The sequence below is a fragment of the Rhodamnia argentea genome, chromosome 5, assembly GCF_020921035.1.
Source record: "Rhodamnia argentea isolate NSW1041297 chromosome 5, ASM2092103v1, whole genome shotgun sequence".
NCBI classification, from domain to species: Eukaryota; Viridiplantae; Streptophyta; class Magnoliopsida; order Myrtales; family Myrtaceae; genus Rhodamnia; species Rhodamnia argentea.
Genome location: NC_063154.1, coordinates 11272282 through 11298794, shown reverse-complemented (window position 1 = coordinate 11298794; position 26513 = coordinate 11272282). Strand labels below are relative to the sequence as shown.

At 38.3% G+C, this 26513-nt stretch overlaps 5 protein-coding genes and 1 pseudogene across 6 annotated transcripts; 2 read left to right on the top strand and 4 right to left on the bottom strand.

The window, feature by feature from the left end:
• Positions 1 to 46: 46 nt before the first annotated feature.
• LOC125315187 lies at positions 47 to 20048 on the bottom strand (annotated as a pseudogene).
• LOC125315185 (germin-like protein subfamily 1 member 14) lies at positions 5976 to 6644 on the top strand. Its single transcript, XM_048279524.1, has one exon. The coding sequence runs from the start codon at positions 5976 to 5978 to the stop codon at positions 6642 to 6644; it is 669 nt and encodes a 222-aa protein (XP_048135481.1).
• Positions 8581 to 9365, bottom strand: LOC125315186 (germin-like protein subfamily 1 member 7). Its single transcript, XM_048279525.1, has 2 exons — positions 9254 to 9365; positions 8581 to 9134 (listed from the first exon to the last, which is right to left on the bottom strand). Exons 1-2 carry the CDS (start codon positions 9363 to 9365, stop codon positions 8581 to 8583), a joined length of 666 nt encoding a protein of 221 aa, XP_048135482.1.
• On the top strand, positions 15228 to 23630 carry LOC125315184 (putative germin-like protein 2-1). Of its 2 annotated transcripts, XM_048279523.1 has the most exons (2): positions 15228 to 15255; positions 22947 to 23630. In XM_048279523.1, the coding sequence occupies exons 1-2, from the start codon at positions 15228 to 15230 to the stop codon at positions 23588 to 23590; spliced, it is 672 nt and encodes a 223-aa protein (XP_048135480.1). In that variant the 3' UTR covers positions 23591 to 23630. The 2 variants fall into 2 exon arrangements, with proteins under 2 accessions (XP_048135480.1, XP_048135479.1); XM_048279522.1 differs by lacking the exon at positions 15228 to 15255 and having other exon boundaries at positions 22922 to 23630.
• Positions 19067 to 20041, bottom strand: LOC115732889 (germin-like protein subfamily 1 member 7). Its single transcript, XM_030663574.2, has 2 exons — positions 19887 to 20041; positions 19067 to 19764 (listed from the first exon to the last, which is right to left on the bottom strand). The coding sequence occupies exons 1-2, from the start codon at positions 19996 to 19998 to the stop codon at positions 19211 to 19213; spliced, it is 666 nt and encodes a 221-aa protein (XP_030519434.2). The 5' UTR covers positions 19999 to 20041; the 3' UTR covers positions 19067 to 19210.
• Positions 23631 to 25381: 1751 nt separating the features above from the next.
• LOC125315169 (germin-like protein subfamily 1 member 7) lies at positions 25382 to 26294 on the bottom strand. Its single transcript, XM_048279395.1, has 2 exons — positions 26183 to 26294; positions 25382 to 26063 (listed from the first exon to the last, which is right to left on the bottom strand). Exons 1-2 carry the CDS (start codon positions 26292 to 26294, stop codon positions 25510 to 25512), a joined length of 666 nt encoding a protein of 221 aa, XP_048135352.1. The 3' UTR covers positions 25382 to 25509.
• Positions 26295 to 26513: the final 219 nt, after the last annotated feature.

Genomic DNA, 26513 nt, shown 5'->3' with positions numbered 1-26513 from the left:
AGAAGAAATAAAAAAAGGGACGGACCCAAGCATGTCTGGCTCATAGCTATCATAAAGAATGATCTTTTTATTACTTCAGGCATTCATGACCAGTTACATAAAGAGCAATTCGTTTATTCGGAAGCAATTGTCAATCGAAGCAATCACGTATGGAGAATATAGGGGTAATCCGACGTCTTGGAGGTCAACGCATCCACTTAGCTGTTGTCGAACCAAAACTGCGCCTTGAGGTAGTCAATCACCTTCTTGTCCAGTTGGAAGGCCTTGGTGAGAACATCCACTGAAATGGGCGGCTCCGACCCGAAGACTGCATTAGCGATGGTAATGACTCCTGGGTTCTGGCTGCTCAGAGCGGCAAAGGCCAGTGCGGGGGCCTTTCCGATGTTCAGCTGGAAGTGGATGAGACCGATTGGGAACACAAACACATCCCCTTTGTACAAGACTTTGGTGAGGAGTGTTGTTCAATTGGTTGGACGTGACAAAGCCAACAAGCAGTGTGCCCTCAGCTACTACCAGAATCTCGGTCCCACGACGGTGAGTCTGGGGTGGGTTCAGGCCACCAGGGGCGAAGTCAATACGAGCCATGGAAATGCCGAGAGTGTTGAGCCCTGGAAATTGGTCCACAAAAGCAGGAGTGACTTTCGATCCGAGCGGGTTCACGGTATTTCCGGGTATCTGAACCCCTTAAAGAGGAAGTCATCTGCTGTGACTTGTTTTGGGTCCTTGCAAAACTTTCCATTCACAAATACTGCATAGCAAACAGAATTCTTGTTATTGGGCTTGTCTAAGCAGAAACTCTTTTTGGAGCAATTCCTTTAGGATCATTAGAACAGAAATATATGAGTGACGCTATAGCAGAGCTCCAACCTTTGGGATCATTGATGGCCACGCAGAAATCCTGAAGAGGACTCGGGTCGTAGGCAAAAGCGGCAGCAGCTGCCAGGGCAAAGACTAGAAGTCTAATTGGAAGAAGCTTCATTGTGGTTGTGCATTGGAGAGTGTTGACACCTAAATTTTTATTTTTCTTAAATCATTTATCTTGCATAAAAAATGAGAATTAACTTTAGTTCTCACCAAAAATAATTTTCATGCATAACATATTTAATGTTTCTCAATTTTATGTTCACGTATTTGCATTAGCATTTGTTCGCATCGGCGGTGCGAGATTGACTTAATTGGATGAGTGATGAACCCGAGCTCACACAAAATTCGGCTGAACCCATTGTTATAGCCAAATTTTTTATAATGCCAATTAGTAAAATAAAACTTGGAGGATAATTCAGCATTTTATTATCAAATCTTGAGATTTCTTTGAGAATATCCTTTATCTCAAGATAGGAAATGAAATATTTGCTGGAAGCTCTAAACCTAGCATTATATAAGACTCATGTTCACGTTGAAAAAGGGAGGCCACCAAAATTCTTATACGGCATTCATTCTCAGAAAAAAAGACAACGGAAGAGAGAGAGAGAGAATCATTCTTTTTCTTTTCTGCTTGGTGGAAGATTCACGGAGGAGCGAGCCGAGGAAGGTCCACTCATTGCGAGACGTTGGGGGCTATATCACTTCTTGATAAACGGCAAAAGTGGGGATTGAATTCTCGTCCTTCTTGGGGGCGTTTTCTGTCTATGGTCTTCATCCATTGTCTAAGGGACTTCAAGATGGACGGCACATTGAGAGCAGAATGTGATACATGTCCAGAGAGCGAATGTGAAGGGAGAAGCTGATTTCCCCTCCATGATGATCTTCTATAATGACACCAGTTATTGATGTCATATCTTGGTTCTGTGTATTCATCCAAATTTTATCTCTACTCATATATTCGCATTGTAGTCTTTTTGTTTTGTTTGCGAGGAATCCTTGCTCTGGACTTGCAGTGAATTTTTATTAAGCAGACTACCAGATTCGGTGAAATTAGCCACGAGTTCAGCCACGCCAAGCTGTCCTTGCCGCCCGTGATGTCCAAGCCGATTGGTCCCTTGGCGTCGAAGTTTGGTCGACGAGCTTGGCGAGAATTCAAATTGGAAAGGCAATCCGGCAAATTTGGAGGGTATAATTTCTTATCTTAAATTGAATATTGTCCTGCCTATTTTTTGTATGTTGCATATTTGAGCGTATCTTGCATAAAAGTGGATATTTTTTCAAAATACAGATTGATTAGGAATCTTTCCTAATCCGCAACTTGTCATATGATCGAGAACGTCCATCTTTAGGATTATTGATGGAATGCTCGATTAGGCAAGGATTTGGGTTCAATCGTTAATCGTAGGATTACGAATTAAAGATTGACTCAAATATTCGTGAAATATTCCAAAACTTGATTGATATATCCACTTTCTTGTTTGACATTGATTGACATATTCACTTTCCTCATTTGATTTGAATTGTTTGATTGCCATATTTTTTAGAATATATCCGTCGTATGATGTAATCTTGAAAATTCTAAAAAATTGCATTCATTCACTTTGCATATCTGAAAATTGCATCTTTTAAAAAATAACATCATGTAGATATTGCATATCTAATTTTTTATTTAGGTTAGATTGCATACTAGAATAGAAATTGCATGTTTAAACAGAATCTTATGTTTAAAATAATATATCTTCAATATATTAGGGTTTAGGTCAATGTAAACTCTAAAATATACAAGATAAAAATTGTTTTGACATAGTTCTATTTTAGGAAATTAATTCATCCAAAAATATAAACAAAAAAATCATTCATTCTTGCCATGTCATCCATGCCATGTCATCCTTGCCACGTCATCTTTGCCATGTCATTATTTCTTGCCATGTCATACTAGGTTGCATTTTAGCTTAAATTGCATATTAGAATTGCATGTCTTCGTTTTAATTAATACACGTGTCACGTAGTTAATTTAATCATGGTCCTACTTGTGCATTCATTTAGTTTGCATGTAATCTAGTTTAGTCTTGCATTTAATCCATGCCATTGCATATAGTGTAGTCTCTCATGCATTCATATAAAAATCGAAAATTAAAAAAAAGAACTATCTTGTGTGGCGCATGCTCCCTTGATTATATTGACTTCCGGATGTTCATTAATTGATTGTACACACGCATGATAACCTTTGTTAGTGACTTAGGTTAAAATCAATTAATGTTGCCTTCTCAAATGATTTTTCATGAAATAAAATGATACCGAAAGGGCGTTAGAGTAATTTGGCGTAATCAAGTCCCCGAACTCTTAATCTCTGGTTCGTAGGAATAAAATAGTTCTCCCGCTATTTTATTTAGGTTTCTAATCAACCTACCATAAATGATTAGTGGCGGCTCCAAAATTAAAATACATTGCATGTTAATCAATTGAACCTCAAGTTGCGATTTGGTATGGACTTGGAAGAGTCCGAGTTAGGTTAGTTAAATAATTAACCTAATAATCCATTAGCCTGAAAATTTTCTAAATTTTTAGGTCGCGACAGAGAGTTGGGGCTTTGATGTCTTTTGCTCTTCTGTTGTTTGCTTGAGATAGGAGTGAGATGTCTTGTATGGAGACATTATCCCTTTTCATAGATGATGGTGGTGTTGACCCAGTAGTAAATTTTCTCCGATAAGCAACACTTCCCCCAATGGTTGTAGTTTATTTCTTATTCCAGGAGATGAATTGTTCCACAACTGCTAAAACAACATGCCTTCTTACTTTGACCCATCCTCTTTCCCGGATAAGAAAGAGCATGTTATCCGATATGGAAGTGGACTTCTTCAATCATATTTAAGTATTCGGTTTCCTTCTTTACTGTTTTGATGTCCTGTGGAGATTCAAGTTCATCCGGATTGAGCGCGGGGCCAATACTTCTCTAACCGCACCGTATGATCATATCGATTTGTCAATTGCAAAGGATGTAGGAAGCAGTGCTTTCACATGGATCTCCATCCTCCACTAGGAAAACACTTGCCTGGCTGCCGATTCACTTCTATGGTTATCGTGTTTACTTTCTTATACAAACATGCAGTGTGGTTCACAAATAAAGAGAATATCCAGGACGGATGCCTCGATCGAGAAAACCTCCTAATATATTTTGAAGATGACAAAATTATCCTTAATTTATCTTGAATATAATAGATGGATCTAAGTGTTTTTTTTTTTGAGGAAGTGAAGTTTGTTGAATCCTCTCAAAAAGTTACTTCATAGATATTACCAAAGTAACAATGTCAATATCAACATAGCTTACTCGCGGATATTATCAAGCCATTTGATAGCTTCAGATTCTATGTGAGAGCTGAATCTCATCAGATTATGAAGTTCACTTATGGATTTATATATTCAGATCTAACTCCACCGTTGATATATCGTCAAAGCTAGCAATCTGGCTCAAATTTCCCGGTATAAAAAGCATTGCTTGATCTTCAAGCTTAAAGATTATTTTGCGACACAACTCTTCTTGCAAGACATCTTTGATTGATTTCCAGTCATTCCAAGGCAAGCTACCCTACTTAGGAAAACCAAGATTTGTTTGTGTGGGCGACCTATCAACGGAGTTTCTGATTTTATTCCTCAACGACTCCTCAACTTTCTTTGAGCAATCCCGTTGAATGGGTAAATTGGAAGTGGAGAATGATGCTTTGAAAACTATGTAACAAGTAAATTGGAAGTGGTGGAGTATAAAAGGAGACCAAGGTGCTGAAGAGAAAAAGAGGGATCAAGAATCAAAATTTCAAAGTTTAGGAGAGCTTCATACTTGTCTTTGGCAAACTTCAAATTATAATACTTGAGATGCATTGAAAGAGTGATCGTGCGAGATAGTGAGACCTATCAAACTTGAGTATTATCACTTACTTCAGTAACCGCTATTGATTGTCTAGTGGAATCCAATCGTAGGTTGTCATCGTGGGAGACCGAATGTAGACTTGCACTAAGCCGAAACACTACAAGTTCTGTTTGCAAATTTCTCTATCTCTCAACTCTTGTTAATTACTTTTGATAGAATCTTGTGCAATGGTGAATATCATTATACCACTAATAATATTCAGACTTTGTTCTCACTCGTTTTTTATAATACTCAACTTGATTGTGTTATTTCCGCAATAATTTATCAAGTTTTGTTAAAATCATATGTTCACCCTCCTTTAGGTGATATTCTAACCTTAAACAGCCCTAGTATTCTAGGGAAAACTCCAAATGAGGGCCTCAAGTGCATAATTTTCTCAAAAAGGGCCTAATGTTGTCCTCATTTCAAATGAGGGCCTCAAGTGGCATAAAAATTTGAAATAAGAGCTCGAAATGGCCATGACTATTTCAAATAAGGGCCTAACCTCGCTGGCCTTCCGGTTGATAAATATTATGGCCGGTCAATGGCATTTTCGTCAAAAATATAAATTTAACATAATTTTAGTTAAATTAAATTAAAACTTAAGAAAACTAAAAGTTAAAAAAAGGAAGGGCTGGTGGGAGGGCTGGGCCAACCGCCCCACCGCCAACCAAAGGCGAGGGCGGCCTTTTTTGAGATTAATATGGCCACTTCGGGCCCTTTTTTGAAACAGTATTCACTTCAAGCCCTTATTTGAGATAATGAGGGCTCTTTGAGCCCTTATTTGAAATAAGATCCAAGGTTCTTATTTGTGAAAATGAGGGCACTTCAAACCCTTTTTTGAAATTTTCATAGTTTTCTATGTCTAGATACTTGTGCTCTAAAATTTGGAAGTGTCATTTAATGTTGAACTAGCCCTATGCATCCATTATAGACTAGAAAATCTGAGAATTTTATGAAGATTGAACGACTAATTCTCGATGAGAACGCGTTAATTTTCACAAGCAAACAACACAGAGGAATAAATAATTTTTGTGGACTTGGCAGCGTTTCAGGCTTCAGCCGCTTCCTGCAGGCCAATCGACTGGGACCAAGTCAAATGACTAACTCCTATAAATGAAGTTGCTAACAGGCAGCAATTCGCATCAATCCTCAACGAAACAAAATTTCCGACACAGCCAAAACCAAGCCCAGAAATTTTTCTGCCATGAAGTTCTTTCCAACATTTGTCCTTTTGGCCTTGGCATCATCGTGTGCCTTTGCCTCTGACCCGAGTCCTCTTCAGGACTTCTGTGTCGCGGTGAACGACCCCAACTCTGCGGTGTTTGTGAATGGGAAGTTCTGCAAGGACCCGAAGCTTGCCATGGCAGATGATTTCTTCTTCACAAAGTTCAGATATCCAGGGAACACATCGAATCAGCTCGGATCCAAAGTCACGACAGCTTTCGTCGACCAATTCCCAGGACTCAACACACTAGGCATCGCCATGGCCCGCCTTGACTTTGCTCCATACGGCCTGAACCCTCCCCACATTCATCCTCGTGGCACGGAGATGCTAGCGGTCATGGAGGGCACGCTCCGCGTTGGTTTCGTGACATCCAACCAATTAAACAACACTCTCTTTACCAAAGTCCTAACCAAAGGAGACGTTTTCGTGTTTCCACAAGGCCTCATTCACTTCCAGCTGAACATTGGACAAACGAATGCACTGGCCTTTGCTTTCTTGAGCAGCCAGAACCCGGGACTCATAACAATCGCGAATTCAGTCTTTGCGTCAAAGCCGCCGATCAATGTCGATGTCCTCACAAAGGCTTTCCAAGTGGACAACAAACTGATCAACTATCTCCAAGAGCAGAACTGGTTTGACAACCATTAGTCAATTGTTCACAAGAACAATTACGTTTGTTCATTAACGTGTACAATTGGATACTTGTGCATGTACAATTGCTTGTTTATTGAGAAGAAACTCTATATCACATTGAGAAGCTTACATTAAGTATGAGCAGTGAATTTTCATTTTGCATCTTATCATCAAAAGGGCATAAGTGGTATTTTATTTTAAATTCCGGATCTATTTTGTAGTAATTCGCCAAAAAAAGACTTTACATATATTTAGAGGGCCAAATTTTTGGATTGGTTTGGATTTTTCATTCGACACAATATTTAGCTAATTGAACTTTAATTGATAACAAGGAAACGGTCACAAATGACCCCGGACTATCCTTATTGTCACATATTTACCCTAAACTTTTCTTTAAGACATCAAAATTCCCAAACTAGTACAAGTGTGACCCATTTACCCTCTGTCAAGGTACCATCAACGAACACAATTAAAAATTTGCCTGCATGGACTGCTAAAAACAAATGTTGTGGACATAAAAACGACGCGGCTTAAGTGAGATAAAATCTGCCCACGTGGCTTAAGTGTAATAAAAATGACGTCTTTTTGGCTGGAAAATCCTTTGATGGAGTCTTGATATAGGGTAAATATATTACAAGGCACATGTTTGAGGGTTTTGATGTTACAAAAAAGTGTGTCATAGTGGGTATTATTTGAGATTTTGTCGTCACAAAAAAAAAAAAGTTATGGAAAGATGTGTCACCGTGGACATAATTTGAGATTTTTTTGTTTCTCTTTTCCCTCGATAATATAACATATTCAGGAATATCAAAACGACACCCCTGAATGGAAATGAACTTAAATGACGTAAGAATTTTTAAAATATGGCGTGACTCGAGTATAATTATGTACGCAATTCAAGCACCTGCAAGTCTGGCATTCAAGATAAAAAAAATGACAGGAGCAATTTTCTAATCTTAAAAGTCAATTTTGTTAAGTACCAATCCTAACTAATTAAATGGGCCGCCAATTGGGCTGAAAATTAAGGCGCTCTCCATTTTACCCTTCTCTGTTGACATTACTAATTTCGTGACTAATTACATCTAATTAAATCAAGAATCGATATAAAAAATGTCCGAAGTCTAAACATACAACTCGTAAAGCATCATTCTCCTCTATAAAATTTAATAGTAAATCGTAGGAAAAAGACCGAGAGAAATTCGCCGTCTTCTTCATCATTTAGCCTTCTTTGTCGACATTATGTTCAACGAGGCATGATGTGCATCTATCGCCTCCATGGCCACTCAAGGAATTGATTTCCTTTACTTGTTGCACTTGCATTCAAACTATATGAAGAGCTTCGAGGACTACTGTGCATACCTCGATAACGGGTGCGCTAACAGTCGAGTGGATATCTGTCGCATTATTGAGAAGGAAGGATAATGATATATAAAATTAAATTTTCTTTGATTGATCTTGCCCTGTTCATTTTTGTTTTTGTTTTTGTGTTCTTCGTTTACGATCTTTAGTTTGATTGTTGATCACATGTCACATGCCACATAGACTGCAATGTCATTTAGTAAGTTTTTAATAAAGTTTGGTAAGTATAACATTACTCATAGTTATTTTATTTTATTTTATTTTTGAGTGCTCACGATTACATACCAATCCATGCAAATGGAGACAACAGATAATACAAACTCCATTATGAAATATGATAAAACACAAATTTCCTTGGGAGAAAGTGCCACCACATAATCATAATCCATTGGAAGTAAAAGAACAAATCAATTAAGCATCAACCGAAGCATGCCCGGCTCAAATCTATCCTAAAGAATGATGGTTTATTACTTCAGACATTCATGATCAGTTACACAGAGCAATTCCTTATTGAGAAGCGACCATCAATCTAAGCAATCACGTATGGAGAATATAACGGTAATCCTATGTCTTGGAGGTCAATGTATCCACTTTAGTTGTTGTCGTACCAAAACTGCGCTTGGAGGTAGTCAATCACCTTCTTGTCCACTTGGAAGGCCTTGGTGAGAACATCCACCGAAATGGGTGGCTTCGATCCGAAGACTGCATTAGCGATGGTAATGACTCCTGGGTTCTGGCTGCTCAGAGCGGCAAAGGCCAGTGCGGGGGCCTTTCCGATGTTCAGCTGGAAGTGGATGAGACCGATTGGGAACACAAACACATCCCCTTTGTACAAGACTTTGGTGAGCAGAGTGTTGTTCAATTGGTTGGACGTGACGAAGCCGACAAGCAGTGTGCCCTCAGCTACGACCAGAATCTCGGTCCCACGTGGGTGAGTGTGGGGAGGGTTCAGGCCACCTGGAGCGAAGTCGATACGAGCCATGGAAATGCCGAGAGTGTTGAGTCCTGGAAATTGGTCCACAAAAGCAGGAGTGACTTTCGATCCAAGCGGGTTCGCGGTATTCCCCGGGTATCTGAACCCCTTAAAGAGGAAGTCATCTGCTGTGACTTGTTTTGGGTCCTTGCAAAACTTTCCATTCACAAATACTGCATAACAAACAGAATTCTTGTTATTAGGCTTGGCTAAGCATAAACTCTTTTTGGAGCAATTCCTTTAGGATCATTAGAACAGAAATCTATGAGTGACGCTAGAGCAGAGCTCCAACCTTTGGGATCATTGATGGCCACGCAGAAATCCTGAAGTGGACTCGGGTCGTAGGCAAAAGTGGCGGCGGCTGCCAGAGCAAAGACGAGAAGGCTAATTGGGAGAAGCTTCATTGCCGTTGTGCGCCGGAGGGTCGGGGCTTTGATATCTTCCTCTGTTGTTCGCTTGAGATAGAAGCGAGATGTCTCGAATGGAGACATTATCCCTTTTTATAGATGATGGTGGTTTTGACCCAGTACTAAATTTTCTCTGACAAGCAACCTTTCCCAGATCCATACCAAGTCTCCTATGTGGTAGTTAATTTCTTATTCCGAGAGAGGAATTATTCCACAACTGCTACAATAGAATGCCGCTCACTTTGACCTATCCTCTTTCCAAGAAAAGGAAAAGTATGTCATCTGATATGTAAGTGGGACTTCTTCAATCCTATTTAAATCGCCGGTTTCCTTCTATAATCTCTCGAAGCCATGCGCGATCCAAGTTCTGCTGGATTGAGCAAGGGCCAGTTCTTCTTGAGGCGATCATATGTTCAAATATTGTGTTGGCAATTGAACATAGATGCAGGAACCAGTGTTTTCACATGCATCTCCATCTTCCACAAGGAAAACACTTGCCAAGCTGCCGATTCACTTCCTATAAATGTCAAGTTCCCTTTCTTCTACGAAAATGTAGGGTGTTCACACATAAAGAAAATATCCGCAAATAATGAGTTCCCCCTGTGTGGGCTACATTAAGGAAAAAAAAGACACCTCAAGTGCTAATATTTGTCTACGATATTCACTTTAGTGTCAATTTTTTTTTTTGGATCAATTAAGTGCTAATTTTTTTTTTAAAATGATTATTTAAGTGCCAACTCGGGTGAGGTCGCCGGAATTTCTTGCTATTGGCATTAAAGTGATCGTTTTTTCTCCGTGGCACTAAAGTGATCTTTTTGAATCACTCAAGTGTCAATTTTTTTTTTTAAAAAATGATTATTTAAGTGCCAACCCCAGTGAGATAGCCGGAATTTCTCGTCGTTGGTACTAAAGTGACCGTTTTTTCTCCGATTTGGCACTTAAGTGATTAAAAATATATATATATTGGCATCCAAGTGAGCGCTGTACGTAAATATTAACACTTGATGTGTCCTTATGCCCCACATTAAGTGAGATTGATCATATTTAAATCTTTGGTTTCCTTGTATGTTGTTTTGATGTCCTGCGCCATTCAAGTTTAGTTGGATTGAGCAAGGGCCGGTTCTTCTCGTGGCGCATCATATGGTCATATCGAGTTGTCAATTCAAGATGATGTAGGAACACTTACCAAGTTGCCGAATTGGTACAAATGGAATGAAATCAAACTTTGAGGTGTGGATTCATTTTCTTTGAGGAATTATTTTCCCCACGACATTGCTAATGGTTACTAGCAAATGTCCTTCGGCATACAATGAAATCTCCACCGAGAATATTAGTTAGTAATTCAAATATTTCTCCAAGAACTCTCAAAGGGAAACAATTGAAAAAGATAAATGTATATCTTTGAAAAGAAATGAAAATGGAAGTTGGTGTTATGAATTGGACGGACACATTCAATAATTTATAGCGAAAATCTTTGAACATACACGACCTTTCAAATTTGAACAATTATGTCGGGATATATACAACCTTTTGGAAAAGTACACTAGAAGTGCCATAACTTGTGTACGACGTTCACTTGAGTGTCATAACTTCCAAAACGTTCACTTAAGTGCCATAAATTTTAAAAATCGTTCACTTGAGTGCCACAATAACTTTTCCGGCGTGCCACGTCGGCTTTCTCGCGTCTACAGAAACTTTTCCGGCTGCCACATCAACTTTTCCGGCTGCCACGTCAACATGGCACTTAAGTGAACGATTTTTAAAAGTTATGGCACTTAAGTGAACGTTTTGAAAGTTTTGGCACTCAAGTGAACGCCGTACAAAAGTTATGGCGCTTCTAGTGTACTTTTCCCACAACCTTTTGAAGGTTGCATCCTCTTGAAATAACCGCGAATAAGTAAGTGCCAAGTGGAAGAAGACACTCCTTTATTTTGAAGAAGTAAAAATTTGAAATTAAATAACAAAAATAATTGTAACTCGTTTGTGAATAGCCAACTTTTTTGCTAGGACATCACGGTTATTTTATTACTATTAAATTTGAAAGTATAAAACAATAAAAATAGTTGTACCTCCCTTGTGAACAGCGACACTATTTTGCTAGGAAATAACAGTTATTTTATTACATAAAAAATCCATAATTGTTGATTAGTGTCCAATTGAGTCCATGGCGCACTTATTCTTTTCGATGTGAGACAAGGCACCTCTTAGTTTGTTTTACAAAAAATATCAACGATCTCCCACTTTGTTTGTATAGCAAAATCACAAAATAAAATTTTAAAAATATACAACCAAATTTCCATAAGATTAATATAAAGGTCTTTTTGATTAAACATTTATTTAGTGCAAGTATCTCAAAATTCTATAAAAGTTTAAGTAGTTGTAGCTTTAAACTTATTACTTTAAATAATAGAATCGAATATACCACACATTTGCTAGTCTCTTGTTTCAACAAGAAGTTCCGTAATTTGCTATGCTATCATGGCATTGTGTTTGTTCGTATTTCATGAGTTATCTTTCGTAAGAACAATACTATTTCTCAGCTCATCTTGGTGAAGTATTTACCACATTTTTCTATTACTATTAAACACATTGTCGCGACCTAAAAAATTCGAGAACTTCTAGGCTAATGGATTATCGGGTTAATTATTTAACCAACCTAACTCGGACTCTCCCAAGTCCATACCAAATCGCAACTTGAGGTTCAATTGATTAACATGCAATGTATTTTAATTTTGGAGCCGCCACTAATCATTTATGGTAGGTTGATTAGAAACCTAAATAAAATAGCGGGAGAACTATTTTATTCCTACGAACCGGAGATTAAAAGTTCGGGGACTTGATTACGCCATATTACTCTAACGCCCTTTCGGTACCATTTTATTTCATGAAAAATCATTTGAGAATGCAATATTAATTGATTTTAACCTAACTCACTAACAAAGGTTATCATGCGGGTGCACAATCAATTAATGAACATCCAGAAGTCAATATAATCAAGGGAGCATGCGCCACACAAGATGGTTCTTTTATTTTTGATTTTTTTTATGAATGCATGAAAAACTATACTATATGCAATGCAATGTTATGAATTAAATGCAAGACTAAACAAGATGACATGCAAATTAAATTAACATGCAAGTGAGACCGTGGTTTAATTAAATTAACTACGTGACATGTAAATTAATTAAAACCTAGACATGCAATTCTAATACGCAATATAAGCTAAAATGCAACCTAATATGACATGGCAAGAAATAATGACGTGGCAAAGATGACGTGGCATGGATGACATGGCATGTATGACGTGGCGAGGATGAATGATTTTTTTTATATTTTCGGATGAATTAATTTCCTAAAATAGAACTATGCCAAAACAATATTTATCTTGCATATTTTAGAGTTCAAATTGACCTAAACCCTAATATATTAAGATAGATTATTTTAGGCATAAAATTCTATTTAAACATGCAATTTCTATTCTAGTATGCAATCTAACCTAATTATTTACAAAAAGGATTAGATATGCAATTATCTACATGATGCTATTATTAAAAGATATGCAATTTTTAAATATGGAAAATGGATGAATGCAATTTTTTTTAGAATTTTCGAGATTACATCATGCGACGGATATATTGTAAAAAAGATACGACAACCAAGCAATTCAAATCAATTTGGGAAGGTGAATATGTCAATCAATTCAATCAAGAAAGTGGATATATCAATCAAATTTTGGAATATTCGCGAATATTTGAGTCAATCTTTAATTCGTAATCTTACGATTAACGATTAAACCCAAATCCTTGCCTAATCGAGTATTCCATCAATAATCCTAAAGATAGACGTTCTCGATCGTGTGACAAGTTGCGGATTAGGAAAGAAAATTTTCCTAACCAACCTGTATTTTGAAAAAATATCCACTTCGATGCAATATTCAGGATATGCAAATAAATCACAAAATAAGCAAGTGAATATATCAAAGCTCAAGATAGGAAACTTACCTTGTCTTGCAAAATTTGCACTTTCCTAATTTGGATTTTCGAACCACAAATTGCAGCCCAAGATTTGAGCGATGGACCGAACGGCTAGGGATCACGTGTGCTTGAACAATGGTAGATCGGCGGCACGGTATTTTTATTGGCTGATTTGGAATGGTCCTAAATGTCGTTTGACGATAACCGATCTCCTTCGCTTTGTCTCTTCGTGAGTCCAATATGTGGACAAATAGGATCTCCAACGTTGACTTTCTTCTTCACAGTAGAAGACTTGGTGATGATGATGCGAATGGTGGCTGGGGGATCACTTCATGAAGGTGGTGGAAGGAACCATCACATATGGCCAAAAGAGACCTCTTGTGGCGTCGTTCACCTCTCTCTCTATAGCCTTTCTCACGTGAATGATGAGCAGAAATTTTTTTGCCGACCCCCCAGATTTGTGAGCATGAAATGTATTTATAGAGCAAAGCTAGGGTTCACTACTTCCTAAAGAGATTTTTTATTATCAATATAAAATCTTTTGATATCTCTTATATTCTGTGATAATATCTAGCTTAATTTCTCACAAAGTTTCAAGATAAATCAATATTCCACCTTGGCATGCAATTTTCGACCCTATTAATATTCATGGATTTTGGCCAAATTTCCATTCACCGCAGGCTTAGTCCAATCGACTAAATTGAGCTCAAAACCATCGCTTTAATTTCATTCACCGCCGGTCCGACAAAATTGCAAAAGTAATGCAATGGACGCTAAAAATAAACATGAAAAATGATTGAAAAGGTTAGTCAAAATTTAGGTGTCAACACACATTACTAATTTGTATTATTTGTCATTGAGAGTATAACTCAGCCTTTAATAACATAACAGACGATACTGACTTCTCATGTTAATTCGGGCTAGCGTCAGTATCAAACAATCATTTTAGTAACTTGTTTTTACCCATTAAACCTTATGACTAGTGTTATACTAGTATTATGTAGGGTTATCATTACTATTGATTTTGGTCAAATGATTTCAGCCCCATTTCTTTTGAGTTCATCTTTACCACATCCCCTGGTAGAGAGTTTGTAAAGGGATCGACCATATTCTTGCTTGACCTCACATAGACAATTGTTATGATACCATTTTGAACTAATTGTCTCACATACTTATGTTTTTGACCGATATGTCTAGACTTACCATTATAAGTGCTATTTTATGCCCTTGCCAAAGTAGTCTAACTATCATAGTGAATGAAATAGGAGGCATAGAACTAGGCCATAATTTGTTGTTCAACGTTAAATTTCTTATCTATTGAGCATCTTTACCGATTACGGCCAAAGCAATTAATTCATATTCCACTGTTGAGTGAGTTATGCATGTTTATTTCTTGCTCGTTCATGATGTAGCACATCCACCTGACACGAAGATCTATCCAAAAATGGAATTTTTGTCTCCCACACTTATAATCCAACTAGTGTCATTGTACCCTTCTAATACAAGCATATAATTTTTATAGAACAGTCCCTAATTTTTAGTTCTCTTAATATAACAAAAAAAAAAAAAAAACTGGTGGTAGCATTCTAATATTCTATACTTGGATTTCTAGTATATCTACTCAACTTGCACATGGAAAATGTAATATCATGTCTAGTACAATTGCATCACACACATCAAAGACCCTATAGCACTCGCATGTTCAAGTTATGATATTGCTATACCAGTATTACAATTTAATTTGATATCGAAATCAAATGGAGTACTCATTTCTTTGGAATCAAGATGTTTAAATTTATTTAATATCATTTTAATGTAATCACTTTAGCTCAAAGAGTGAACCCCATTATGTTTTTTAACTTCGCCCAAATATTTCATTTCAAATATGAAAGTTAGATATTTCTTAGTTTCAATGATTCCAGTCATATTGTTTCCAAAATTAAGCATATCGTTAAGATAGCTCACAAAGGTATTAGCTTACTGAGTTACCAACATTTAACAAAATCTAGGCATCGACCTTTTTGATCATCCCAACATTTGCATGGCCCGATCGAATGGAATGATCCCTCTTAGTAATATCCTCGGTTGATGCATGAGACCTTGTCAATGTGGATCAGATCGTGGACTTGCTAGTCGGGTTTCGTTCGATTGCATCGTGGGTCTTGCCTATGTCCGACCTACATTGCTCCCCATTTCCCGTAACTCTCAATAGCTATCACCATAATCAATGGAGCGTAATTAGGTGATCCTACGAAAAGTTTTGGCGCCAAAATCAATGTCGTACGAAATTTATAACATTTTTATGTCCTTTCCATATTCAAAAGATATGAAGATCATGAAGAATTGTCGTGCATACTTCAATGACAGTGTGGGATAATGGTCGAGCGAACATCTGTTGCAATATTGGAAAGAATGGGTAACCATATATGATTGATCTTGCCATGTTTATGTTTTTCTTTTTCTTTTTAAAATTGTTTGTTTGGTTGCTCAATCTATGACACCCCAAAACTTAGGACCGGTTCAAGCTTGGGTTCGGACCAATTACAGATAGTTGCTAGATGTTCAGATAGCCACCACGGAATAAAGAATTGCCCCCGATACTATGCTATTGATTGAGGGTCGACTATGTGGCGACCTTAAATCAAACATGGATCGATTATGATGGACCTCACCTAGTTGTGAAAAGACCATAAGATCACCCCGAATTCAACCAGTGATTGATCCATAGGATAATTTACAAGGCGACATCGGTCGACAACTAAACTAGCCATGGGTTTGATGAAGGTCTATTTATATCGGAATCATGTACCAACCACACACTAGTCAAGGATTAGCCATCCCGGACTATGTGATGTGCTTCTGGAGGACTACGGATCGAGATGAACCAATCCCGCATCAATTTGAATTGATCATGTGAGGGAAGCTCGATAGTGTTCGATTATGTTGTTGGTTTAGGAATGGGTAATTCCAACCCTAAACTGAGATAAAATTTTGGTGGCTCTCGACTCGATAGACAACTAGACAAGTGCTGGAGTGCGTCAAACAAGGGGTTGGGTGGCGCCTCTGGATGTGATTACAAGTGAGTCGATTTCATTTGGAAAAATAGATAGTCCGACATTTAGCTTGTTAGGCCCCTAAAGCAGAGAATTGCATAGATATCTTGAAAGCTTGGTAAGCTACACCTCCGAAATCTTAGAGTAATGAATAACAGGTTGAATGTTAGATGACCTTACCCATTTAAATAAAATGCCCAAATTGCCATTAGCGTTAGTTATGCTTGGCATCTATAGAATAGAAATGGAAACCTATGACACACTCGATTGGGCGACATCAAGGAGTACTAAGATTTACGTATTAAATCTCTATTTTAAATGTAAAATGAAATAAAAGAAAGGATCTTTTGATGTATAATAGGCATGTAACATATAGAGAAAAAGAGATGCGAAATTCAATTAAAAAAATATGTCGTCAATAGGAGCTAAATGTTATAGGATTATAGGATAGCCCAATGGACAAGCTAAAAATAAGACACGTAGCGTCTAAATTATTATTAATTAAATTAAATGTAAAATATTAGCTTGGAGAACAAGAAATGACATCTAGAATATTCTCAAGGGAATTAAATAAAAAAAATACAATTGGCTTGGAGAGCAAGTTAGCATATAGAGACAAAATAGGCTTAGAAAATAAGTTGGAATAAGAGAACAACACGTGGAAAGAGCATAAGACGAATCTGACTTGGGAAACACGTAAAAAATATAAGACAAATAAAATAGAAATATAATATAATTATTGGCTTGAGGAACAAGCCAAGCATATAAGATAAAATTGAATTAAAAAAAGTAACCTAGGATCTTTAGATACTGTAGGCTAGCCATGTGGCAAAATCAAATGGTATATCTAGAATATCCTATGCCAGTAGAATTTTTAGAAAAGATAAAAGAAATTAATATTACTATAATTAATAGATATAAATAAGAAAAATAAATATAATAATAATGAAACATACCCTATAATGGGCGTGAGTTTTGGAGAAGTTTCTAGAGTCTAAATTGTCTTAAGTGGCATAATAAAAAGATGACACATAGTAAAACTTGGAGAAGAAGTTGGCATAAAAAGACAAATATGACTTAGGGAACAAGTCAAGCAAATAAAATGAAAATATCGAATTTTAGCTTGGGGAATAAGCCAAGGGAAGACTCCAATGAGTTGATGCCATATGGAAAGTATATAAGAACAAATCCGACTTGCGGAGCAAGTCAAGAAAGGCCATAAATAGCACCAATGCACTTAGGATTTAGGCCATCACCTCGCTCCCTCTCCCTCTCTCTAGCTGAACACTCTCTTTCTCACTCCCTCATTTTTCGGCCACCAAGCACCACCACAAGCCGCTATCACCGAATCGCCTTCGGAGACGCCACGCATATGGTCGGCCAATCTTTTTATTTTACAGTTATCTACTAGAGGTAAGTGATATCTAACCCTTATCAAAGGTTATGACATGTAAATTAAAAAGCAAAGCGAAGATGAAGCTCTTTTGATTGAGCAAAAGTGTAGCATGAAGATGGATGGCGTGTATCTCAGGAGATCGATCTACATGGAGGAGTTTACGGAAGTCGAAGGCAACTTTTTGGGACATTTTACCACCCCGAAGTAGAGAACCTAAATGGAGCCATGTTATGATGCATATATATGTTGTAGATCGATATAGTTTGATGTAAATGATATGGACAGATGAAGCATATTATTACTCATAAGTGTTTCTCCTAAATTTTTAACTAATCGAAAGCTTAAAATGAAATTGTTTCCGCATGCAAATCATTGATAAGAGTGAAAACAATTAATGGTCGATTTTGAGGACGGTGTACACAGGACACCATATGTCCTCCCCCGCAACGTCGCGATTTTATGTTCCTCATACGGTCTCGATTTATAAACGGCGTAAAGCCGTAGTGCTTTTGGAGGGATTCAAGAGACCGAGAGCCCTAAAGGGGCCTTCGCCTCCTATGACGGGTACTCGGGTCGGGTCAGGGGCGTCACACACTCCATATGTATTTGAGAACATGGTGCATGCCACATAGGCTGCCTAGTCATTTAGTTAGTTTTTATTAAAGTTTTGCCTGAATTTCCCAACAAATCCCTAACGTTTGGTCCAATTGCATTATTGCTCCAAGCTTCTTCTTTTTTGTCTAAAAAATTTCCAACTTTCACTTTAGCAGGTCCAAAATGGTCATTAATTTCTTCAAAATTATCAACATTAGGGTCAAACTATTAGAACATGTGTTTTCATCGATATCTTCACCTTCGTATGAAACAACAATAATCTTCACATGTGGATAATCATGAATAAACTAGTGGGTGGATTTGAAAGTAAAGTGAAAGTTGGGCATTTTTTTAACACAGAAAAAGTTCGAGTGGGGATATTTTGTAGACAAAGAAAAATCGAGGCAAAATTAGGATCGGATCTAAAATTGAAGTTTTTTTTCAGAGAATTACCCTGCAAAGTTTTAGTACGTGTAACATTACCCATAATTTTTTTATTAGTTAATTGCCCTCAATTAATCACAATCCGTGCAAACGGAGACAACGAGCGACACAGACTTCACAAAATGTGATAAACACGAACTCCTTCGGGAAAAAGTGGAACCGCAGGATCTGTTGGAAGTAAAAGAAAGAAATAAAAATAACGGACGGACCCAAGCATGTCTGGCTCATATCTATCATAAAGAATGGTCTTTTTATTACTTCAGGCATTCATGACCAGTTACATAAAGAGCAACTCGTTTATTCGGAAGCAATTGTCAATCGAAGCAATCACGTATGGAGAATATAGGGGTAATCCGACGTCTTGGAGGTCAACGCATCCACTTAGTTGTTGTCGTACCAAAACTGCGCCTGGAGGTAGTCAATCACCTTCTTGTCCAGTTGGAAGGCCTTGGTGAGAACATCCGCCGAAATGGGCGGCTTCGACCCAAAGACCGCATTAGCGATGGTAATGACTCCTGGGTTTTGGCTGCTCGGAGTGGCAAAGGCCAGCGCGGAGGTGTTTCCGATGTTCAGCTGGAAGTGAATGAGACCTATTGGGAACACAAACACATCCCCTTTGTACAGGACTTTGGTGAGGAGTGTGTTGTTCAATTGGTTGGATGTGACGAAGCCGACAAGCAGTGTGCCCTCAGCCACGACCAGAATCTCGGTCCCACGAGGGTGAGTGTGGGGAGGGTTCAGGCCACCCGGAGCGAAGTCGATACGAGCCATGGAAATGCCGAGAGTGTTGAGCCCTGGAAGTTGGTCCACAAAAGCGGGAGTGACTTTCGATCCGAGCGGGTTCGCGGTATTCCCTGGGTATCTGAACCCCTTAAAGAGGAAGTCATCTGCTGTGACTTGTTTTGGGTCCTTGCAAAACTTTCCATTGAAAAATACTGCACAAGAAACAGAATTCATGTCATTAGGCTCTTATCCAAGCAGAAACCCTTTTAGGAGCTAATTCCTTTAGGATCATTAGAGCAGAAATATACGAGAGACGCTATGGCAGAGATCCAACCTTTAGGGTCATTGATGGCCACGCAGAAGTCCTGAAGAGGACTCGGGTCATAGGCAAGAGCGGTGGCGGTTGCCAGAGCCATGATGAGAAGGCTAATTGGTAAAAACTTCATAATGGTTGGGCAGCGGAGAATTGGGGCTTTGATGTCTTCTCTTCTGTTGTTTGCTTGAGATAGGAGTGAGATGTCATGTATGGAGACATTCTCCCTTTTTATAGATGGTGGTGGTGATGATCCAGTGCTAAATTTTCACCGATAAGTAACACTTCCCAGATCTGTACAAAGCCTCCAATGGTTGTAGTTTATTTCTTCTTCCAAGAGATGGATTGTTCCACATCTGCTACAACATCATGCCTTCTTACTTTGACCCTTCCTCTATCCCGGATAAGAAAAAGCATGTCATCTTAAGTCTCCGGTTTCCTTCTTTACTGTTTTGATGTCTTGCGCAGGTTCAGATTCATCCGGATTGAGAGAGGGTCAATACTTCTCTAAGTGCACCGTATGATCATATCGATTTGTCAATTGCAAATGATGTAGGTAGCAGTGTTTTCACATGGATCTCCATCCTCCGTCTCTCCATCCTTCACTAGGAAAACACTTGCCTGGCTGCCGATTCACTTCTATGGATATCGTGCTTAGTTTCTTATACAAACATGCAGGGTGTTTCACACATAAAGAGAATATCCACAACAAATGCCTCTGTTGAGAAAACTTCCTAATATATTTTGAAGATGACAAAATTATCCTTAGTTTATCCTGAAGATAATAAATGCATCTAAGTGGTTTTCTTCAGAAAGTGAAGTTTGTTGAATCCTCTCAAAAAGTTACATCATAGATATTACCAAAGTAATGGCAAGAATATCATCAGAGCTTATTCCCAAATATATTATCAAGGCATTTGATACCATCAAATTCTATGTGAGAGCTAAATATCATCAAATTACAAAGTCCACTTATGGATTTATATATTCAGATCAAACTTCATTGCTTATATATTGTTAAAGCTAGTAATTTGGCTCGGATTTCCTGGTATAGAAAGCATTGCTTGATCTTCAAGCTTAAAGATTATTTTGCGACACAATGCAAGACATCTTTGATTGATTTCCAATCATTCCAAGGCAAGCTACCCTACTTATGAAAACCAAGATTGGTTTGTATGGGGAGCCTATCAACGGAGTTTCTGATTTTATTCCTCAACGACTCCTCCATTTTCTTTAAGCAATCTCGTTCATGGGTTGACTGGAGAGTGATGCTTTGAGGACTGTCTAACGGGTAAATTGGAAGTGAATGAGTATAAAAGGAGACCGAGGTGCTGAAGAGAAAAAGTGAGATCAAGAATCAAAAATCAAAATTCCACAGTTCAAGAGAGCTTCATACTTGTCTTTTGTGAGCTTCAAATTGTAATACTTGAGAGCCATTGAAAGAGTGATCGTGAGAGATAGTGAAGCCTATCAAACTTGAGTATTGTCGCTTACTTCTATAACCTCTACTCGATTGTCCAATGGAATCCAATGGGTTATCATCGTAGGAGACAGGATGTAGGCTTGCACTAAGCCGAAGCACTACAAATTATGTATGCAAATTTCTCTATTTCTCAACTCTTGCTAATTACTTTTGATAGAATCTTGCGCATCGGTGAATATCATCATACCACTAATAATATTCATACTTTGTTCTCACTGGTTTTTTATAATACTCAACTTGATTGTGTTATTTCCACATTAATTTATCAAATTTTGTTAAAATCACATGTTCTCCCTCCTTTAGGTGATATTCTAACCTTAAATAGCCTCAAAAAACTCTAAATAAGGGCCCCAAGTACCATCATTTTCTCAAAAAATGGTCTAATGTTCTTATTTTAAATGAGGATAACAGTTTGAAATAATGGCTCAAGTGGCCATGGCTATTTCAAATAAGGGCCTAACCTTGTTGGTGATTAGTAGATAAATATTCGCCGCCCCAATGGCATTTTCTTCAAAATATAAACTTAACATAATTTTTAGTTAAATTAAATTAAAAATTAAAAAAAGAAAAGTACAAAGGCGGGAGGGTTGGGCTAGCTACCCCACCACCGACCATAGGCGAGGATTGCCTTTTTTTAGACCGATATGGCCATTTCGGGCCCTTTTTTGAAGCAGTGTCCACTTTAGGCCCTTATTTGAGGCAATAATGGCACTTCAAGCCCTTATTTGAAATAAGATCCAATGCTCTTATTTGAGAAAATGAGGGCACTTCGGACCCTTATTTGAAATTTTCTGATGCGAAATGTATTAGTAGTGCGTTTCTAGATCGATTGGATAGGCATAAATCTAATCGGAAGGCGAAACGGTAATGTGCTAAGAATCGGCGGACATGGTCGACGACATTAGATCGAGCTCAAATTCGGCCGGCTAAAAGCAAACGCTCGACGATGGATTTTGGCGATTCGGGATAGTCTAGATTGGTTTTCCTATTTTTTTTAGTATTTTCGGGGATTTGTTTTACTATTAATGGCAGTTTTGTAATTTTGGATTTTGATGTTTAGAATCCTATTAGGATTAGGATTAAGGTTAACACCCTCCAAAAGGTGTGTTTGTGACGTTTTTGGGGATGATCATTATTATTTTATTATCAGACTTTTTGAGATTTCTCTTTTAGGCAAGAATTTGCTTATTATCTTCGCTGTACGCTGCGTCATTTTCATAATTTTCTATGTCTGGATACCCGTGCTCTAAAAATTCGAAAGTGTCATTTAAAGTTGAACTAGCCCTATGCATCCATTATAGACTAGAAAATCTGAAAATTTTATAAAGATTGAATGACTAATTCTCGATGAGAACGCGTTTATTTTCGCACGCAAACAACATGGAGGAATAAATAATTTTTGTGGACTTGGCAGCGTTCCTGGCTTCAGCCGCTTTCTGCAGGCCAATTGCTGGGACCAAGTCAAATGACTAACTCCTATAAATGAAGTTGCTAACAGGCAGCAATTCACATCAATCCTCAACGAAACAAAATTTCCGACACAGACAAAACCAAGCCCAGAAATTTTTCTGCCATGAAGTTCTTTCCAACATTTGTCCTTTTGGCCTTGGCATCATCGTGTGCCTTTGCCTCTGACACGAGCCCTCTTCAGGACTTCTGTGTCGCGGTGAACGACCCCAACTCTGCGGTGTTTGTGAATGGGAAGTTCTGCAAGGACCCGAAGCTCGCCTTGGCAGATGATTTCTTCTTTACAAAGTTCAGATATCCAGGGAACACATCGAATCAGCTCGGATCCAAAGTCACGACTGCTTTCGTCGACCAATTCCCAGGACTCAACACACTAGGCATCGCCATGGCCCGCCTTGACTTTGCTCCATACGGTCTGAACCCTCCCCACATTCATCCTCGTGGCACGGAGATGCTGGCGGTCATGGAGGGCACGCTCCACGTCGGTTTCATGACATCCAACCAATTAAACAACACTCTCTTTACCAAAGTCCTAACCAAAGGAGACGTTTTCGTGTTTCCACAAGGCCTCATTCACTTCCAGCTGAACACTGGACAAACGAATGCACTGGCCTTTGCGTTCTTGAGCAGCCAGAACCCGGGACTCATAACAATCGCGAATTCAGTCTTTGCGTCAAAGCCGCCGATCAATGTCGATGCCCTCACAAAGGCTTTCCAAGTGGACAACAAACTGATCAACTATCTCCAGGAACAGAACTGGTTTGACAACCATTAGTCAGTTGTTCACAAGAACAATTGTGTTTGTTCATTAACCTGTACAATTGGATACTTGTACAATTGCTTGTTTATTGAGAAGAAACTCTATATCACATTGAGAAGCTTACATCAAGTATGAGCAATGAATTTTCATTTTGCATCTTATCATCAAAAGGGCATAAGTGGTATTTTATTTTAAATTCCAGATCTGTTTTGTAGTAATTCGCCAAAAAAAAGATTTTAAATATCTTGAGAGGGCTAAATTTTTGGATTGGTTTGGATTTTTTATTGGACACAATATTTAGCTAATTGAACTTTAATTGATAACAAGGAAACAGCCACAAATGAACCCAGACTATCCTTGTTGTCATATATTTACCCTAAACTTTTCTTGAAGATATCGAAATTCCCAAACTCGTACATGTGTGACCCATTTACCCTCTGTCAAGGTTCTATCAATGAACACAATTAAAAATTTGCCTACATGGACTGCTAAATACAAACGTTGTGGACATAAAAACGACGCGGCTTAAATGAGATAAAATCTGCCCACGTGGCTTAAGTGAAATAAAAATGAAGTCATTTCAGCTGGAAAATCCTTTGATGGAGTCTTGATATAGGGTAAATTTATTATAAGGTACATGTTTGAGGTTTTTGATGTTACAAAAAAGTGTGTCATAGTGGGTATTATTTGAGATTTTGTCGTCACAAAAAAAAAAGTTAGGGGAAGATGTGTCACCGCGGACATAATTTTAGATTTTTTGTTTGTCTTTTTCCCTCGATAATATAACATATTCAGGAACATCAACACGACACCGCTGAATGGAAATGAACTTAAACGACATAAGAATTTTTAAAATATGGCGTGACTCGAGTATAATTATGTACACATTTCAAGCAGCTGCAAGCCTGCCATTCAAGATAAAAAAAAATGACAGGAGCAATTTTCTAATCTTAGCAGTCAACTTTTTTAAGTACCATTCATAGCTAATTAAATGGGCCGCCAATTGGGCTGAAAATTAAGGCACTCTCTATTTTACCCTTCTCTGTCGACATTACTAATTTCATGACCAATTAAATCTAATTAAATCAACAATCGATATAAAAAATGTCCGAAGTCTAAACGTACAACTCGTAAACCAACATTCTCCCTTTAAAAATTTAACAGCAAATCGTAGGAAAAAGACTGAGAGAAATTCGCCGTCTTCTTCATCATTTACCCTTCTTAGCTTTGTCGACATTATGTTCAACGGGGCAGGGGGCAGGATGTGCATCTATAGTCCATGGGCACTCAAGGAATTGATTTCCTTTACTTGTTGCACTTGCATTCAAACTATATGAAGAGCTTCGAGGACTATTGTGCATACCTTGATGATAGGTGCGCTAACAGATCAGTGGATATTTGTCGCATCATTGGAAAGGAAGGATAATGATATATAAAATTAAATTTTCTTTGATCGATCTTGGCCTTTTTATTTTTTTTTTTTTTTTTGTTCTTTGTTTACGGTCTTTAGTTTGATTGTTGATCACATGTCACATGCCACATAGACTGCCATGTCATTTAGTAAGTATAACATTACTCATAGTTATTTTATTTTATTTTATTTTTGAGTGCTCACGATTACATAGCAATCCATGCAAATGGAGACAACAGATAATACAAACTCCAGCATGAAATATGATAAAACACAAATTTCCTTGGGAGAAAGTGCCACCACATAATCATAATCCATTGGAAGTAAAAGAACAAATCAATTAAGCATCAACCGAAGCATGCCCGGCTCAAATCTATCCTAAAGAATGATGGTTTATTACTTCAGACATTCATGATCAGTTACATAAAGAGCAATTCCTTATTGAGAAGCAATCGTCAATCTAAGCAATCACGTATGGAGAATATAACGGTAATCCTATGTCTTGGAGGTCAATGCATCCACTTTAGTTGTTGTCATACCAAAACTGCGCTTGGAGGTAGTCAACCACCTTCTTGTCCACTTGGAAGGCCTTGGTGAGAACATCCGCCGAAATGGGTGGCTTCGATCCGAAGACCGCATTAGCGATGGTAATGACTCCTGGGTTCTGGCTGCTCAGAGCGGCAAAGGCCAGTGCGGGGGCCTTTCCGATGTTCAGCTGGAAGTGGATGAGACCGATTGGGAACACAAACACATCCCCTTTGTACAAGACTTTGGTGAGTAGAGTGTTGTTCAATTGGTTGGACGTGACGAAGCCGACAAGCAGTGTGCCCTCAGCTACGACCAGAATCTCGGTCCCACGTGGGTGAGTGTGGGGAGGGTTCAGGCCACCTGGAGCGAAGTCGATACGAGCCATGGAAATGCCGAGAGTGTTGAGTCCTGGAAATTGGTCCACAAAAGCAGGAGTGACTTTCGATCCAAGCGGGTTCGCGGTATTCCCCGGGTATCTGAACCCCTTAAAGAGGAAGTCATCTGCTGTGACTTGTTTTGGGTCCTTGCAAAACTTTCCATTCACAAATACTGCATAACAAACAGAATTCTTGTTATTAGGCTTGGCTAAGCATAAACTCTTTTTGGAGCAATTCCTTTAGGATCATTAGAACAGAAATCTATGAGTGACGCTAGAGCAGAGCTCCAACCTTTGGGATCATTGATGGCCACGCAGAAATCCTGAAGTGGACTCGGGTCGTAGGCAAAAGCGGCGACAGCTGCCAGAGCAAAGACGAGAAGGCTAATTGGGAGAAGCTTCATTGCCGTTGTGCGCCGGAGGGTCGGGGCTTTGATATCTTCCTCTGTTGTTCGCTTGAGATAGAAGCGAGATGTCTCGAATGGAGACATTATCCCTTTTATAGATGATGGTGGTTTTGACCCAGTACTAAATTTTCTCTGACAAGCAACCTTTCCCAGATCCATACCAAGTCTCCTATGTGGTAGTTAATTTCTTATTCCGAGAGAGGAATTATTCCACAA